The 19,089-nt window shown below is 40.1% G+C and overlaps 1 protein-coding gene across 12 annotated transcripts in view; it reads right to left on the bottom strand.

The window, feature by feature from the left end:
* Positions 1-17,964, bottom strand: part of GRIK2 (glutamate ionotropic receptor kainate type subunit 2) — a 672,448-nt gene extending 654,484 nt beyond the window's left edge. For 2 of the 12 annotated variants that reach the window (XM_030809511.1, XM_030809509.1), the window contains exon 1: positions 1,537-6,057. In XM_030809511.1, the coding sequence (XP_030665371.1) occupies positions 1,537-1,651 (115 nt within the window). In that variant the 5' untranslated portion in view covers positions 1,652-6,057. Of the gene's footprint in view, positions 1-1,536; positions 6,059-6,568; positions 6,836-7,085; positions 7,239-17,897 lie in introns of those variants that run through there. The other 10 variants (XM_030809503.1, XM_003258377.4, XM_030809504.1 and 7 more) reach the window with 10 other exon arrangements.
* Positions 17,965-19,089: the final 1,125 nt, after the last annotated feature.

Genomic DNA, 19,089 nt, shown 5'->3' with positions numbered 1-19,089 from the left:
GGATGCTTGTTGCTAAGAGCAACGTGCTTAAGTACCATCTAAATGCATGAACAAAGCATGAAAACTACTACAGTAGGAATCCAGCTATAACCCAGTGCCTCTTTTGTCATCAGCAGGCTTTTTGACTGTGGGCATCTATGTGTATGTGTGGTCGGGTGACGTTCCCTTTTTTAATGTATGTGAAACATCCCTACCTTGGTTCTACAAAGCCTAGGAGAGATGGTGAATTTTATCATTGGGGGGAAAAACACACATATGGGAAAATGGAAAGACAGGAGATGCTGTTGGCATGATAGAAGATGCAGGCAATCACTCTTCAGTTTAAATTTGACGGAGTGACTTAATGTGTCTGCTTTTATCTCAAAGACACATGCTCAGGATTACATGGTGTCCTGCACTCTTTGGTCTGAATCCACTTGAACTGTCAGAGGAAGTGCCTACAATGGGAGCATTTATCCTGTTGGCTTTCTCCTTTCTTCCTCTTATCTACTTTAGGGAACTTTCCCTGACTAGTTCTGCTCCTACGAAAACTCCTTTGGCCATCCAGAGAACCTGAGTGTCGCCCACGCTTCCTTTTCTCCAAGCAATCACTCTGACCCTCTGACCAGGGTTTCCACTGGAATCCCACGTTTAGATTTTCCTTCAAGCTCCAAAGAAACCCTGATTCTTAGAAAAGCAATACATTTCATAAAAAAAAATGTAACTACCCAACGTCTTTCGTCTCGCCAAAGTGAAATAAAGATGCAGACTTAGCCACCCCTCCTTAAATAACTACCCTTCCCCACCGCCCCCGGACACTATCCTTCATTAATTAGTCCACAACGTCCAGAAAGCTGTGAGAGGGGGACTCAGCAAGTTAAAAACAAACAAAAAGCCGTTCTAATATTGACGCTATTTCGTTCCAGCTAAGTAGCAGCCTCCCTGTGTTAAGTAGAACCTCGAATCTTACAACATTTTTTAAAGCTCTGCATCCCAGTAAGGGCACCAGGGACTGGAAAAGCGGTGAAAACAATCGAAAAGGCTCTCTGGAAAAAGAAATCAAAAGGGTTAGTACCTTTCATTTGCACGTGAGAACTGCCCTGGTCACTGGCGGAAACGGACAGGCGCAACTCGCCAAAGAGTTACCAGGTGTTAACTCACCAGCCCCGCAAGCTGAGAGGCGTGCAGCCCCGGCGCGCACTTTTGCGCGGACCGCGCACCCCTCCAAGCTCGCAGGGCTCCGGGGGAGACAGGCGGGAGTGGCGGCTGACCGTGCCTCCAGCGTCATCATCATCTCCGTGGCAAGCTACTGTGGGGAGGCAATGCAGAGACCACTACCACACATTGGCCCTCCCTTCACCCTCCCGCGGCTAAAAATAAAAATAAAGAAGAGAATAAATGAAAGCACAAGGAGTTCTTTAAAAGCCCCAGGAGACGACAGAGCAGTGAGCAGATCAGAATCCACGGAGCCCACCGCCAGGCAGAACGAACCCGCCTGTTTACATCCGGCTGCCTCGGAGCGGATACTAGGCAACCGAGAGGGATGGGGAATCTTACCAAATCTTAATACATGTGTGGTTCCTTGAGAATATCCAATCCACAGTAAACAGAGCAGGAGTTTAACGGTGCGTCTGAAGACTGGATTACTTAGAATCGGGAAAATAATCTTCATGGTGTTTCTGTGCCCACACGCACGGCACCCACTTCCCCGATCTAGCGTTCGGCTCCCGGGTTCGGGTAGAAATGAAGATGCGTCGAGTGGTGACCGCAGACACGATCACGGCATGGTCACAGAGAGAGGAAGGAGTCTCCGCTTCCCAAACCCATTAGCAATCGCTGCATGTTCTTCACTCACTGCGCCAAGGAACAACCTTCCACTGCAAGGAATGGTGGGACATCCATGTTAGTCGGAGAGCATCCGGGAGAAATCCAGCACGCACACCCACAATGTCCGGCCGCGCGAGCCTGTGGAAGCAGAGGAGGAGGGAAATCAATAGGAAATCCAGCCTTGGTAACGGACGAGATATCGATAGCGAGCCACTGCCCGGCACAAAAGGCGCTTGGCTCGCAAAGGTTTTGCCAGGCCCTATTCTACTGCACTGCTGCACAGCTTCTGACGTGAAGCCAAGATTAAGTGAGAAAGACTGAGATAGCTGCTCTCCTCTTAAGGCTCCCGGCCAGTGAGCTCCCCAATATCTATTATGCAACAGATCTGACAGCCCGCCTTGAGTTGCAAGAAAGAAGTAGGATTTATTTATGGGGAGAACATTGCTTTTATTTTCCATGAGTCTTTGCTGAGAGAATGACTGGTGTATGTAAGTGGACTTCTTACAATCAATTGATGAATTTCATTAAATTACTAGCTAAATCAAAGTCAGTTTTTCTGGGAACTGTAAAAAAGAAAGTGATCTAAGACGGAGGAATTTACTGCAAATCTAACTTGTGGTTAGGTTGAAACAGTCTTATTTATACTTTTTTATTTTGGCCAGGAATGAATATAGATTGGAATGCAATTGGAGAGGTAAATCCACTCTTTAAAAACTTGACTGGGGTATTCCTTGATTGCTACCCAGAAGTAGGAGAAATTTCTTCAGTGAACTTTTATGGGAGAAATCTCAAATTAAAATGGAGAAGTTACATTTTCCACCCATTTTTAAGCTCAAAGAAAATAACTGTGCATACATAAAAACAATGATGTTTGAATGGGTGCAGCAAACTCTAAAGCCTTCAATAATTTATGCCCAAATTTCTTCGCATTTTGGTTTTTTGAACATTCTTTTTCCTAAAGAGGCAGAATATGAGATCATAGCTTGAGTGACATTGAGTGTTACAGATTCCTCTAAAACTGTGTTATCATTTGCTAGTTTTCTGGTGGAAATATTTAGAGTCACCAGGTAGTGACTCTCTTGGCTTTCATTAGGAGTTTATTCAAGAAATAAAGTACAGAAATAGAATTTCTTTCAAAATAAAAATACATCTTTATTATTAAAATAAGTAATATTCTGTCTACTTATTAAAAATATACAATGCTAATATTTTACACTAAAAACTAACATGTATAATAAATATATTATTGTCAACATTTTTAAACGATTAAACATCACAAAAGGCAAACTGTTGGACCTATATCTTATAATTAATCTATTTTTCATAACCAACTAACAGGGCATAGGTTAAATCTTACAAAAAATTATCCTATCTGAAGGCTAATTTTTAAATAAGGAGTGATATGAGTGATATGAATACTTGACTTGCTATTTTTCCTCCAAACAGCAAGAAAACACTATAATGTTTTCATTTCCTTACAATGATTTTTTAATTTAAATTTTCTTAAGATATTATAAAGTGCTGATTTAAAGAGAAATCTACATTTTGCAAAGGCGTTAAGTGGCATTGATTTTTTTTTAAGATGGAGGCAATAACTGCAGTGTCAAAAATAAGTATCATGAATGGCTAGTTCTGCAGTCTAGCAGGCAATTCAATCAAATAATTCGACTATTTGAGCACCTTAAAAGGAACACCTAGTGCTAAAACCAAGGGTATCTAGCGACTCCTTCAGTCCATGTGTAAAATATCTCTTATAAAACACATACACAGCTCAACATGTTCTGTCTTGTATTTGCTGTCTCATTTATTCCATTCTGTTTGTTCATTTTCTTTTTGATCCTAGCAGAGATAATAATGACTGCCAGGGGAAAAAAATAATTCTTCGCATTCTTATCTGCCAATATATCTGATATGTACTACCTGAAAATAGCATGTTTTACTGTGACTAATCAAAATACTGAAATTTCGCAGTGTTATTGGAATCTGAGAAAACAAAATGTACCATATCTCTTTGTTCATGTATTCCATTAATATAATGACATTTTACATTATGGTTGCAACTTTTCCACTTGAAACTAGTATTCTAAACTATTTATTTTGGGGTTATTTGGATGTCTAGTTGGAAAAGTGAAAGATCAAGCTTCTATATTCATGAAGTTATTACACAATAAATTAAACAGTTAAAAGATTGTAATTTTTTTACTATTAATTGATCCCCAAAGAACCAACTTTGCACATATGGTAAATTAGATTCATTTATATCCATCAACTCAGTTGAAAGGCTTTAACACAACAGACAGCAATTCCACCTGTCCAATTGAACTTCTACAAGACTAGAGACGACCTTTCTTCAGGACCACGGACAGCGCTCCTGGCATTATTTATTCTGGAGTAGTACATTGAAAGTAGTACAATAAATGACTAACATGATATTTGAGTGACAATGTGTAAATTTCTACTACACAGAGTAAAGGAATTGGAATTATTGCATTGTTCACATTATCAAGAGGACTATTTTATCAACTGTGTTGTGTATATTTTTCAGTGCAATTGCTTGATAAGCTCAAGATGTAGTCATCTTTTTTGTAATAGGGCATACTATTAAAAAAACCACTTACATTAATTGTGAGATTCCTCATGAATACTAAACTACTTGTTTGTCAGTACAAAAAAAAATTGCTAGGAAGACCACAATTCAGAATGTCAAATAACATGCTGTCAATATTCAGTGGCTAAAGACATTTTTTAAATGTACAATTAGTTATCACTTTCAATTCTCCACCTCCAGATTTCCATCTGTTACTAGGGTAATTAGATTAATTCTTGTTCTTTCTCATTAAACTCACTCACTTCCAAGGGGGGAAAATGCTAAATTTACCTCCCTATACTACAATAAAATGATTTGGTGGCATAGTTGATGCCTTAACGTGTGGCAATTTTGAAGTTATTACAAGTTTCTCCCCAATACTGATACCACACATCATAGTTCTGAGGTTATATGAAGGATTAATAAATTCCTTATACAGTATTTCACTGACTAGATTTAACCCTTTTAAAAATTGTGTCAGTTCTGTAATTTGCTCCTTCCTTAAAGGAAAAAGAAAACTACTGCTATTGGATATCACGCAATTATATATACTTAGTAATAGTAAGATGTATATATTTTATTCTATGGTCTCATTTTTTTCCTCATTTTAACCATATGGCACTCTTTATTTCTAGGAGCCAAAGCTCTGTAGGTTCCAAGGTCAAAGCAGAGATAACAAACTGCAAACACACACATACACGCACACACAGAGAGAAGCTGTATTTAGAAGTATACCTCAAAAAAATCATAGAAGGCTGACACAAATATCAAACCTATGGTAAATTGACAAAGAAGAAAATGCATATCATGTTAATGCAAAGCTTCTTCCAACAACAATAACAACAAAAACCACTAGCTTCATCTTTCACTATATTTTTATATTTGCAGATACTAATGACCTCTTATTCTTGGGCTCTATTACTTGAGAAGCAATCTTAGTTTCCTATTCTGCCAGTGAAAATGAATCTTATTCTAGTTAGCTGCCACCTGCTGGGGTATGAGAAAATGTGTAATAATCTTTATAGCACAACATTTAAAAAGACAATGCCTATACCTTTGGCTGGAAATAGCAGATACATATCCCAGAACAACCTGAATTTCAAAGATATTTCAAAGGTTCTTACATGCCATAGCTATGTTTAAATTTTTCACATGGACTTCTTACTAAGGATTCCACTTGACTTGTCACGGAAGTCCTGCTGTTATGTGACATTTGAAAAACCTCATCTTATAGTAACACCTAACCTGTTATTCCATGCAAGTGGCCTGTTGCATTGCAACTTAGCTAAAACAAACAGCCTGTTTATACATGCCATTAAAGATCTCAGAGAATAAAGTCAGGACTGGGTCAGGTTTCAGTTGAAATCACACTGTTGCATACTTGCAACTCACTCTTCTTAACTGTGCTTGCTATGGTATCCCTTATGATTCTGAACACATTATCAGCTGTTCCAGCAACATTCTGCTGCGCTGATGATTAATGACATTTAGAGTTTTGATTAATTTTTAGATACTAAAATAAGTGTATCTTAATTAACAAATTGAAGTGGAATAAATTTACATATCCCAGAACTTTTTTTTTTTAATTTCAGCCTGTGTGATTTTCAATGGGTTTAAATAGGAGAAAACAAACAGATAAGACTCCCAAACATTGCTCAATTCTCTATCACCTTGCTCTTGTGCATTTCAATTTTTTGTTGTTTGTTTGACTCAAAAGTTTTTAAGGCCACTGGAAGTTGATAGGCTGCCTTGGTGGTTACAGGAATAGACTCTATAAAGTTAGAAAGTAATGAACTAAGACAAATTAAGATTGAAATACAATTGCATTTCTTCCAGCAACTAAACTGACTAATTAAGACTCAAATGAACCAATCATCTCTCGTGAAATGAAAATAATCATCAATCCATAAGATAATTTCTGATGACAGAATACTTACAGTATGGAGATGATAAATGATAGAAGATAATCTGTGCATTACCAAAAGGCTACTAATAGTAAGTTTTCCAATATTTCCCATTGCCTAAATTGGAAATTATTCTCTAAGGAGCCTCAGCTCGGTCGTGTTGCTTGGTAAAGAAACTCTATCTCCTTAAAGGTAAAAATATCAGAGGATGTGGTTCGTTAAAAGTTCTTGAGGTTTATGATCCACCCTGGTGACACTGCCCCTTCCTTACCCTAATGGGACGCCCTCCAAGTTTTTTCAGAAGCTCTTAATACGGGTGCCGGTTAAAATAAATGTACTTCTTCAGCGCAGAACTAAGGAGTAGGGTTAATGGAAGGATGGGTGGACAGAAGGAGGGATGGGGATTTCCTCAGACCCGCCGACAGACACACAGCTTCTTGCCATCTGTCTCATTCTCTTCGCCTCGCGTGAGTCCCCGTAGCTGAGGCCACTTCCTGACATGTCCACTTCTTAAATCATTTTATGTGGAGAACATAGGTGACTGCAGCTAACAGAGCCACTTGCATGCTTGACGGGAATTGGCTGAGACGAGCCCCACAAAGACACTCGCAGTGAATCGGTCCAGCGGGTGCCCCGAGCGCACGGACGTCCGCAGCGCTGCTGTTCGCCTTCTTCCTTCTCTCCAGGTGGAAAATGCCCCTCGCCCACCCGCAGTCCCTCCCGTCCTCTTGAAAACAAACACCTCGTGAAGGAGCCCGGAGTGCAGGCCACCGTCAGGGAGTCCTTACCTGGAGCTAGGGGTGAGGTGGGCGGGGAGGGGGTGGGGTGGTCCTCGGGGAGGAGCAGCGGGAGGAGGTCGGGCGGAAAAGTCCCCGGCTCCCAGACCGACCAGCGCAGCCGCCGGCGCCGAGCGCGAGTGACGGCAGCCGCGAAGACGGTGACAGAGGAGCAGCAGTGGCGGCGGCGGCGGCCGCGGCACAGACAGACACGCCTCCTGGCGGGGGTTCCTCGCCTCTTGCTTTAAAGGCGCCGCGCTCCTTTCCCTGCGGCCCCTGCACGCTCCTGGCCGCCGCGGCCACTCGGGGGCACCTCCCACCCCTGGACCACAGGAGCTAGAGCGAGAGAATTCCTGGCGTCCCTAGACTTGGATGTTACGAAGCCTCCGGCTGGACTTCGCTCCCTTAGCGCACACCCGCCTTCTGGGATGGGGAGACTAAGGCCGAGATGCTCTGTCAGGGAGTGAGTGATGCATGTAAAGCGCCGAGGAATTTGCCTAGCCTTGGGTGGTGACAACACATATAAGGAGCCCAAACACATTTGCTTCTGGGTGATGGCTTATATGCCTCTCCGAAACCATAGCAACGAAACTTCTCCACTGCCAGGGCTTGGAGGGCAGCTGGTAGTCTCCAAAGTGGACCTCTTAGTTCAACTACGGTCATTTCCCTGAGGTTTGCAAAAAAAGATCTTGATCTGCGCACCCTCCCACCCCGACCTCCAGCGCACACAGCAAATGCGCTCTGGTAGCGCTGTGCCGGTATTCCCTCAGATGCCGGGAGTCACAGTGCCCTGCTCCCTGCCACCATTGCTGAGAACAGATGCTTGGAAACGGACTTTTCCTGAGTGTTAGGAGGTCGGGCGGGCTGTCTCTGTGTATGTCCGGCGCCTTAAATAGCAGACTCCCCTCTCCCCACCAAACTCCCGCCCAGGCCCCGGAACTCTCAACCTAAACACATTTCAGAAACAAGTTGGATTCGAGATCTAGTGGGCGCCGAACCTGAGGTCGCAGACTCCAAGATTGGAGACAGGAGTCTGGGGAGCAGCCCTGGTTTGGCTGCCACCCGTCCAAGTTCTCGGGAGGACTCTTTTAAAGGCCAGAGATGGGGAGGGGCACCTGAGTCCCAGAGTCTTCCCGCAGCTTGGCTTCCAGGGAGGGGCTGGCGGCTGTGAGCGCACCAGGCTGTCCCCGCTTCACGGTGGAAACGATTAGCTTTTGCAAACAATCCCTGAGTTCCGCTCCTCTGGGTCGGAAAAGTCAACATCTATTCAATACCGTTGCTATTTTATCCTCAGCCCTACAATATTAACTGGAGCTGAGTTTAGCAGTTTCCCCCAGAGGAAGTTGGCGAGCTGAGATTCGCGAGGAGATTTAAGAGAGGCTAAGCGGGAACAGGCCAGGCGCACTGGGCTCAAGAGACCATTTCAAACGGGCTGCATAAAGAAGGGACCAGGTGGGATTCCACGGCTTTGCAGTCCCCTAGCAGTTCCAGTCCCTGGTGGCTCTCCACTATCTATCTAATACCGAGGTCCGGGAAGTAGAGAGGCTCTGAGTCCCCAGGGACCCGTTGTCTGAGCTGGAGACCAGAACTTGCCCTTTTGCTTCCTCCTTCACTGCAGCCCTAGTAAAGTTAAGCCCTCTCCGGACCCTGGCGCAGCAGGGCCATGTTCCACACCCTGAGGCTAGCGCCTGGCTCAGAATAGCTCAGAAACACAGAAATTCAGTCCTGCCAAAACCGCCAGTCTTTCCCTCTTGTTCACCACCCAGGACTCTCTGCGCCCCGGTCCCCACAACATGCCTACTGAGCATTCTTGGGTGGGGCAGGGTGGGGAGGAGGGGGACTGGGGACTTATGTTAAGGAGAGATGAGTTAGTGGCAATGGAGAGTCCGTTAGTCATTTGAAGATCCCAGGGGTGGCTGGGAGGCTCCCTTAATTAAGTCAACAGCAGCCTTGTTCTACCCAGTAAATAAATAGTCAATGACTCTATTGTGCATCCTGGAGCGGGCAGCACAGACGCGTGACCGGTTCTGGGCGCCTGGGCTCCAGCTGCTGTGACCTGCAGCCTAATGGGCTCTTGAGGCACAGCCGAGTTTGGGCCAGGCTCCGAAAAAATCCCCCATTCTGTCCCAATCCTCCATGGGAGTAAGAAGACAACTTGTCTACTGGCTAAAGACTCTCTCCTTGTCATGATTACATCCACCCACTTTCAGGGAGAAAGGAGCAAAACACCAGCACGAACAGATTCCAGTGGAAATCCCTGAGTGAAGGCACCCAGCTCTTTTGTGATAACTCTGAGAGTGTAGAACAGAGTGTGTCTAATTTGACATTAAGTGTTTAGCATAGAGTCTGGCATGCAGTAGGTGCTGGATAAAGAATGGTACTGGGATAGACCTTCCACTTTCCACACTGTTGCCCCCAGACCCACGTTGTACTTGGGAAAGGAGAGGCTTACTAACAACTTCCTGTTAGTGTTGTGTATGCTTTGAGAGCCTTGTCGCGAATCTATTTTTTTGAAGCAAACAGGACACACTTGTAAAGAGAGAAATAACAAGTCCCAACAACAGCATAGGAGAAAATAGGAAAGAGCTGGAAGTGTAGAACAAATCAAAATTATGCATGCTGTGACAAATTAATTTGCTCAATAGCAAAATATTATCTAGATTCCAATGAGAAAAACAGACTAACAAGGGAGCATTAGACACTACACAATGTATTCAACCCTTCAAAAATAATCCAATGCTATAAAGAGATATTTTTCGTGATTTATTTTAGGATTTAAGAAGTTAAACATTTAAGGAATGAGATCTCAAGTATCTTCTTGGGCAACCATGAAGCTTTTTTTTCTTCCTATTTCTAGTCACCCTTAAGGTTTAATCTTCTAAAATTTAGAAGGTTGCTAAGTCCTTCAGCTACAGTCTTATGCAGGAACCACATCCTTACTCTCTCTTGCCGGGCTCCCACCCTCTCTTTCTTCCCTCTCAAAGTGCTCTTAGAACATTAGCAGCTCAAGATTTCAATTTCTGAAGACACAGCAAAGACCAGTCTGAATTCAAGCTAACTACCAGGATGTGTTTGTTTGTTTTGGCTTGATTTTGTTGAACTGAATGTAAAATTGAAAAGTATTATTTTGGATCATCTCATTAAACATCTTCATTTTATAGATAGTAAAAACCAAAATGAGAGAAAAGGATGTGGCAGAACTGAGACTGCCTTCTAACTGTGCAGAACAGCATCAGGCTGTCTCTTGTAGTCTCTTTCAAAACTTAGACTTATATGAAGTTAAGACTTAAAGACATTTCAAGGAAATCTACTCTAGTTTAGTTTTCACAGACCTTTCCTCTTATCTGAAAACAAAATGAACACATGTGCAATGACTTCAAAATTTTACATGCAATAGTAGGAGATGCACAGATGCCTTGAAGGCCATCATGGGCTGGTGAGGAGCCTCTACACCCTAAGCTGAGAACCACCAATCTATTCCAACAATGTGATTTTAAAGATGAGAAAATCTAGACAATGAGAACTTAAGAGTCACAGAGTGGGTTAAAAACAGTTCTAGGACTAGAGACCTGGTATCTTGCTTCCCACCTATTCCCATTCCCTCAGGTAATTTTAGCCATAATTGGACATAAACATGCTGAAGAAGAAATGAACGGATGTCTTTGATTAGTGAAGAAAGGATGGGACCTAGTACAAGAAGAGGGGTTTACCTTGGAATAGAAGGACCAATAAACCCCAGTAATAGGAAGGGAGGCAGAGTATATAATGCAGATGTCAATTAGTTTTTAAGTGTGGTATTGAGAGTCTATTTTTCCTACATGAGCTCAAAATCCCTATGCTAGACTACTTTGCTCCATAGACACCTTCCTTATCACTCTCTGCCTTCCACTGTCCTAACTCTCATGCAGATGGCTGTTTTGCTTGCTCTCACTTAAATAATTTAATACTGAATTTTTCAGTAAGGGAAGGGAAGGAGAAGAAGAATAGGAACAGAAAGAGGATACGAGGTCCTGTTGTTGTTCTTTGTATTTTCTTCATGACATAAAAGTAAAAAGCAAGCTGAGAGTCTTGAGTAGGGAGAAAGTAATAGATGTTTAAGGAGAATGGAGAAAATGTGGCATTTTTATCAGGAGCATGGAAGTGTGAAAGGATAATAAAATGTAGTTGGATACTTGTCCAACAGTCAGGGCCATTCTACCTTGATGACTTACAAATCTTTGAACATTTCAAGAACTCTCATTGTTCCTTTCTACCAGTATAAATCTTAGGCTCTTGAGGTTACAATACTTGGCATTATCTCCCCTCATCTACTCCACCACTGTTACCTCTTCCCTTACCAATTCCTAAATCTCCAAGTCCTACTTCAAAACAATTGAAGTAGCTAATTACAAGATCGATGCAAAAGTAATTCCAGTTTTTAATAACTTACTTTTTTTTTTTGAGACACAATCTCGCTCTCTTGCTCAGGCTGGAGTGCAATGGCACGATCTCAGCTCACTGCAACCTCTGCCTCCTAGGTTCAAGAAATTCTCCTGCCTCAGCCTCCCAAGTAGCTGGGATTACAGGTGCCCACTGCCACACCAGGCTAATTTTTTGTATTTTTAGTAGAGACAGGGTTTCACCCTGTTCCCCAGGCTGGTCTTGAACTCCTGAGCTCAGGCAATACACCCACCTCAGCCTCCCCAAATGCTAGGATTACAGGCATGAGCCACCACGCCCGGCCATAACTTATTCTTTTAGCAAGTATTTATTGAGTACCAACTATGTTCCAGGGAAATGAAGACACAACAATGAGAAAAAAAAATTGAGACAATACACCTTCTATGACATTTCTAAAGCCACAAGGTAACTTCTGTTAGCAAGATTATGACATTCTTGCTTTCACTTCTTTAGAAAGCACTAATAGAAAATCAGGAATGTATCAGCAGAACATACACAAGTGGCATCTCTTAGAGAGGTGTGTTGTACCAGAAAATATTTTGTGCTGGACTCCCCACCCTACCTCCAAAGAAGAAGTAAAGAAGCAGTTATCATTAGGAGTATGGAAAAGTGGACAGAAATGGGAAGGCATGCAGGGGCAGAAATATACATTTTCTCAAAGCACAGGATCTGATTTGTCAAATAATAAGGAAACTCCCAAATATATATCCTCAGGACTGTTCTCTACCCACCTTTGCTCTCTACTTTTTTTCTGCGAGCTTAATGCAAGGATTCAGGGAGAAACAAATTATTATTTGTCTAAAATCTACCATATTCTAGGCAGGCATACTTTTGCATAAAATACTACATTTTATTATTTGAATGGTCTTATCAAATGCAAAATTCTCATTTTAAAGATGAGTAAACTAAAACAGAAAGAGGTCATGTAATTTGCCCATGGATGTGCAGCTAGTGAAGATAGAGCTAGTATTCAACTCTGTAGTTTATTGCTGTTGCTGGTACATCAGATAAGGTAAGTGGGAAAAAGTCATATCTATGACAGCTCTCTGTTTCAAATCAGAAAGGATTTCAGATGTTGTTTCTAAGATGCAAGAGATAAATCTCTATGAATTATACTGAGAATATGAAGGGCTAGAGAATACACAGCAGCTCAGTTTGAGTAGATTTCCCCCCCTCAGTAACCCCCTGAGAAAAGGCTTTGGAGCCAGAAATCAGAAGAAGCTTTCCCTTAGAGAAAGCCAGCTTAAAAGTAAGTGGAGAGATCTTGCTTTCAGCTTTTATCAGAGTTCAAGCAAACTCCCAAAACTTGAACTGATCCCCTAAGAGTGTTTTCAACAGATCCTAAATGATACCACATGCCAACAGCATTTTTTGCAGTAAGCGAGAACTGAAGACAAAATCACTTCTGGTAACAACCCTTCATCCACAAATATAATGTCTTCTTAGTCATTCCTTCCATGAGACAACCTACGCTTATTAGTTACTACAATTGACTATGTAACTGTCCAGTGGAGGTGGGCAAAATAGACACTGGAGACGATTTCTAAGAGTGTTGTGTTCATGGATTGTTCCGATAACAGTATAGAATTCATTGGATATGTCAAAGGATTCAAACCAACTTTGTAAACTGGTTCAGAATGTCAAACCAAGATTTATATTCATTTTCATTTCTATTTATTTAAGCTGTACAACATGATGTTTTGATATACATATACGTAGTGAAAATTTTACTACAGTCAGCTAATTAAGATACTCATCCCTTACACAGTTAGGTTCTTTCTTTCTTTCTTTCTTTCTTTCCTTCTTTCTTTCTTTAGTAACGAGAAAACTTAAGATCTAGTCTCAGCAAATTGTGATTGATTCAGTTCACCACAGAAGAAGTCATTTTGATACAGAATTAAGACCGTTTCCTTAAAAGTTTTTCCTGGAGGGGTCATCCATGTTGTAGAAAGCTACTATGGAGGGCCTTTAGAAACTGACCAGGGTGTCAATAGATTTTCTTCCTCTAATTTAATGTACTGACTCAAATTAGAAAAGTTTTCAAACTTTTATTGCAGGTGAGCTCAGCTTCAAGGGCTGACATTCATTAAGGATATGGACACTCTGCTAACCACCTGCATTTCACATTCCTTCCTACAGAAGGATCACACAGGCTGCTCTATCAAGGTTGCTATGGCCTGGTGTGGATGTGCACTGTTGGACAGCACACAGCAGAGGTAATGGAATTCAGTTATGGTTTTTAATTCTGCAAATTAATGGATGAGGCAATAAGTTTAAAATGAGAGGAAAATGAACAGAGAGGAAGCTAGAATAAAAATGTAGGCCCATACTCTGTATGATAATGAAAAGTGAGAAAATCAGAAAATAAATTTTTATTTTGCAATCTGTTGTCCTAACAAACTTTTAACACATAACTGTTTCAATCTGCTTCCAGATCATCATCCCTTTGTAAACACATGTTAAATTTGAGTACAGAGAGATGGACAATTGCAATGCATCACTTAACTGCATCAATATTTTATGTAGTTGATCATATAAAAATCAGAAGCAGATTTAGCCTTCTCTGTGGACTGTAGGGACTAAGGGTTTGTTGACCACATTTCCACTTCATAAACAGAGTTATCCAACCAAGACTTGTTTACAAACTAGAAATGTAGTCAAACACACTGTCCCTGATGCTTCATTTACTCTTCTAAGCCAACAGATTGATAATTTTAGAGCTATTTCTACAAAACCAGATACATACATAATTAGGAAAATAGGAGAAAATAATCTCTAATATGGAAAGTAATAATATATGATAATTAGAAACTGATATTTTGGTGGATAAATCAGAAGAAACAGTAATTTCTATATTATGTTTCAATATTCACTCATTTAAAACAGTACATAGGTTTTATACTTATATGCATTTCACTATATTTATAACACTACAATAAAGAAATTAGGTCTCGAGCTCCAATTGTCAAAAGCCAGAATCATGGAAGTTAGTCTCAGCTATAAGGGGGTAGAATCTAGAATTTACAAATATTTTTCACTTATTTCTCCCATTTTATATGTATAACTAAAAACTGTCAAGAGGTGTATATATTATCCTCGTTTTATAAATGAAGAAAAAAAGTACAGAATAATTTTATGGCATAGCAAAAACAACACCGGACTAAAAGTTCCATTAACTGAACATGTATTTAAATGTAGTATCTTTGGTAAGTCAGTTAATTCTCTCATGCTTTTGTTTTCTCACTTGTAAAATCTGGAGCAAGAATTTACTTTGAAATCTATGAGGTCCCTGTAATTTACAAAAGTAACGATTTCTTGGCAGAACAAGTATCACATTATAGTCACCGGTAGAACAAGGGTAGAACTCAGGCCTCTGGACTTTCACCACAAACTTGATGATAAAACACATCTGAAATTGAGAGCTGAGCTACAGAAGATACATAGGTCTTCGCTTTTATCCTTCATGCAAAGTCATCGGAAACATGCAAAACTCACCATCTAACTTAAAAATAAATCTTCCTACAAAAGAAGTGATAAGTTTTGTTCACTTAGCAAAAAAACACTAAAAATACTAATTTAATCATTTTATGCCTAAAGTTAGTTAATGTATAAAGAAGCAATACCATGATGATTTTTATAAACATTCTTTGATGAAACTCAATCATTCACTTACTCAGTATTTGGACCAAGCAGCTGAACATTTCTAGAGAAAATTAAACAACTGGGCTGTATGGGGCTGAACAGTGAGTGTCTCCCCTAAATTCTTGTCTGTTTAGAACCTATGAATGTGAATGAGATCTTATTTGGAAAAAGAATCTATGCTGATGTAATCAAGTTAAGGAGAGGGTATACTAAATTAGGTGAGCTGTAAACCCAATATAACTTGTGTCCTTATAATAAGAGGAAAATTTAGATACTGGCAAATATAGGAGGAATGCCATGTGAAGGTGGAATAGGGATAGGGATAGGAATGATGCATCTACAAATCAGAGAACATCAGGGTTGCCAGAAACCACCAGAAGCTAAGACGAATTTAGACAATTTTTCCCTCAGAGCCCCCAGATGCAACCAATTTGCCAACAACTTGATTTTGGACTTTTGGCCTCCAAAACTGTGAGAAAACAAATTCCTGTTGTATCATGTATCATCTGGCCAAAGGCAAGTGCATTGCTCTGTTGACATCTATTCCTATAGCATGACACACACATACTTGATCTTCCAAAAGATGGCATGACTCTGCTTTCTTTTTTGAACTTGTGTTCTGGATTCTATACTCTCTCACATCCTCAAGCATTCTAATCCTGTCATATAGCATCTTCTTAAGAAAAGAAGAAAATAAGTTTCCATCCCATGTCTCTCTTCAGCTACAGCCCCATTTCTTTACTCACCTTCACAGTAAAAGTTCTTGAGTCCTCTGACCTTGTTTCTATTTTCCTACCTCATTTTTTTCACACATGCCACTTGAGCATCTATCTCCTCTATTTCACCAAAACTGCTCTTGCAAGATCACCAGCCTCCTTTGTGTTGCCAAATCCTTTGTTCCTGTTTGTGTCTTTACCTTCTACACTCATAAAGGGCATTTCACATCTGTAGACCAACTTCACTTTTTTGAAATGCTTTTATAATTACTATTTTAATATTTATTGTATCATAATTTTCTGTTGTTCCTTTTCAGTCTCCTTTGTGGGCTTTTTCTCGGCTTGCTGATGTCTAAATGTTGGAGTGATCCAGTTTTAGATCTTTCATACTCCCAAGTGGACTAATTTAGCGTCATGGCTTTTAAATACTGTCTATATGCTAAAGACCTATTTCCAGTTTTTACCTCTCTCATGAGCTCCAGCTCTTATACTCAGTTTCATTTGAAGGTCTAATAGGACCATGTTCCAAGCAGAACTACAGCTCCACACCAAACTTTTGCTTTTAGTCTGCCCTATATTAGTAAGCAGCAGCAACATCTATGCCATAATCCAAGTCAAAATTCTGAGTCACTCGTGATCCTTTTCTTTGTCTCACTACTACCCCCATCGCCAATTCATCACCAAATCCTTCTCGCTATCCCTCCAAAATATATCCAAAATCTGCCCATCTTGTCATGTTTATCATAACCTTGGCCCATGTCACTATCATCTCAACCTACGCCACTGCTATATTAAATTGTATTATTGCTTCTGCTTTTGCCCCTGTGATTCATTCTCCATGTAGCATCAAAGTGATCTTCCATTATTACATCTTTCTGCTTAAAATCCTCTGATACTTGCCCCATTCAATGAATTTTTGTAATGCTTAACTTTTAAAATGATCCTACAAAGGCTACTCATCTAACTTTATTTATTTATTTATTTATTTATTTATTTATTTATTTGCTTACTTACTTGACACAGAGTTTTGCTCTTGTTGCCCAGGCTGGAGTGATGCAGTGACATGATCTCAGCTCACCGCAACCTCTGCCTCTCGGGTTCAAGCGATTCTCCTCCCTCAGCCTCCCGAGTAGCTGGGATTACAGGCATGCACCACTATGCCTGGCTAATTTTGTATTTTTAGTACAGATGAGGTTTCTCCATGTTGGTCAGGCTAGTCTCGAACTCCCGACCTCAGGTGATCCGCCCACCTCGCCCTTCCAAAGTGCTGCAATTACAGGTGTGAGCCACTGTGCTTGGCCTCTCTAACTTCATTTCTTACCAATCTCACCCTCTCTCACAATGGTCTAGTTACATTGGCTCTTACTCCTTTTCTCTGAATATGCTATGCTTCTTCCAGCCTCATAGCCTTTGCATTCATGTGTTCTCTATGCTAGATTTCCTGTTCCCTCTGTTGAGAGTGCTCTCACAGTAAACCTTCATGTAGAGTTATTCTCATCTTTCAGGTCTTTGTTCCATGGTTACTTTCTCCACTAAACACTTAAGAGTGGGGCCATGTTTTCTTATTTAGTACTCTATTCCCAGGGCCTGGCAGAAAATAAGTTGGTAAAGACTTATTATCCCATGAGTACTATGCAAAATATAACAAGTTTACTCACAAAGATGATGTTTATCCTATATTTTTATGTCCATTCATAATTTTTAGTTAAAATATCACAGAAATATTTCTCCAACTTTGGAAATTTAAACCTATTTTTTTTTCTTGTATTTCAGAGAAAGAGCTTAATGGTTAGACAAAAGAAATAGTTATCACTGCAGATGACAAATTGCTAGAGGAAAAGTTCTGAGTTGCTGGTCCTTAAACAACAATTCCAGAAGACAGCAATTCCACCCAATTGCACTCAGAAGGGCCAAGGCTTTTAGTGCATCTTCCAGCAGTTCATTGGCCCCTTTACTGTCACCAAAGCAAAATTATTGAGACATCTCTATATTCTAATTATTTATCTTCTTCCCCAAGATTACTTACATGTGGCTGTTCAAGGCTCTGATGGGTGATCCATATTCAACTTTCTCTCATAAAATCTAACGAGAGAGGAGAAAAGATAAAATAGATAACTGTAAGTATTATTTTTTTTCTGGGTCTTTTTGCCCCTTTGAATATAGAAGAAGGAAAACATCTTTACTGAATAACTGTTATATGCAGATATTCTATTAGGTATTTTGTGCATTTTAGATCACTCGACCCTCCTAAAACAATCTTTCAAAGAAGAAATGAAGAGTGGGTTTTGAAGGGTCTTCAGATCCTCAGGCTACTCGGTGGTTGTTAAGCATAGTTCATGTTTCTGTTGTTGTTGTTGTTGTTTTGTTTTGTTTTTCACATTAGTCCCTGGGAATGACTCTGATAACAAAAAAAATACCATTTTAAAAATGAAATCCATTGACTTAGACAGGCAGCCCTCTGGCTGAGTATATACAAATTTTGATTATATGTTTGGTGTTCACATCAACACCATCAAGAAATCTTCACAATAGTGTTCCCCTCTTTTGTATAAAAGTTGTTTCGTTCCAGAAGGGCAACTCCAAAACAGCTTGAGAGTAAGACAATTTTCAGGGCTTTATCTCAGAATATTGTTGAAATGTCTCATTTATATGTCAGTTTTCTTATACTGTTTCAGACAGACAACAAAAAATTGTTGATTTTTTTCCCTAGCTGAAATGTCTTTTAAATGGAAAAGAATCCTAACTTCCAACTCCATTGACCCTATGTAAACTCTTCAAGTTCAAAACCGATTTTAAGTTTGGCAGTTTCTATTGCCTGCAATATAAAGGTGAGGGAAATCTAAGATTAGACCATCGAGTGTGGGAAAAGAAGATATAATTGATAGAAACCAGCAGACATGTATTTCAGCTCACCTCCACTGCAAAATAAGGACTATCCACCTTAGCTAAAGATATTTTTGAAGATTGCAGAATACTGACGAAAAAAATTATGACTGTAGTGCAAGTTCTCTCAAATGTGTATTAATTTATATATATATATATCTTTTATACTCCTTATTGCAGAATACAAACATATGACCTGAATATAGAACAAAATAATTAAAATCAGAAACTTTTCAAAAAATTTTAAAATTAGATTTATGTAAGAATGCATACTTTTTTCTAATAAAAAAGAATCTTTCATAATATGGATGCTTGTACATAATACTTTGTGTATC

This window comes from Nomascus leucogenys, chromosome 3 (genome assembly GCF_006542625.1).
Source record: "Nomascus leucogenys isolate Asia chromosome 3, Asia_NLE_v1, whole genome shotgun sequence".
Lineage (NCBI taxonomy): Eukaryota > Metazoa > Chordata > Mammalia > Primates > Hylobatidae > Nomascus > Nomascus leucogenys.
The sequence above is the reverse complement of the archived record's forward strand: the minus strand, read 5'-3'. Positions and strand labels throughout refer to the sequence as shown.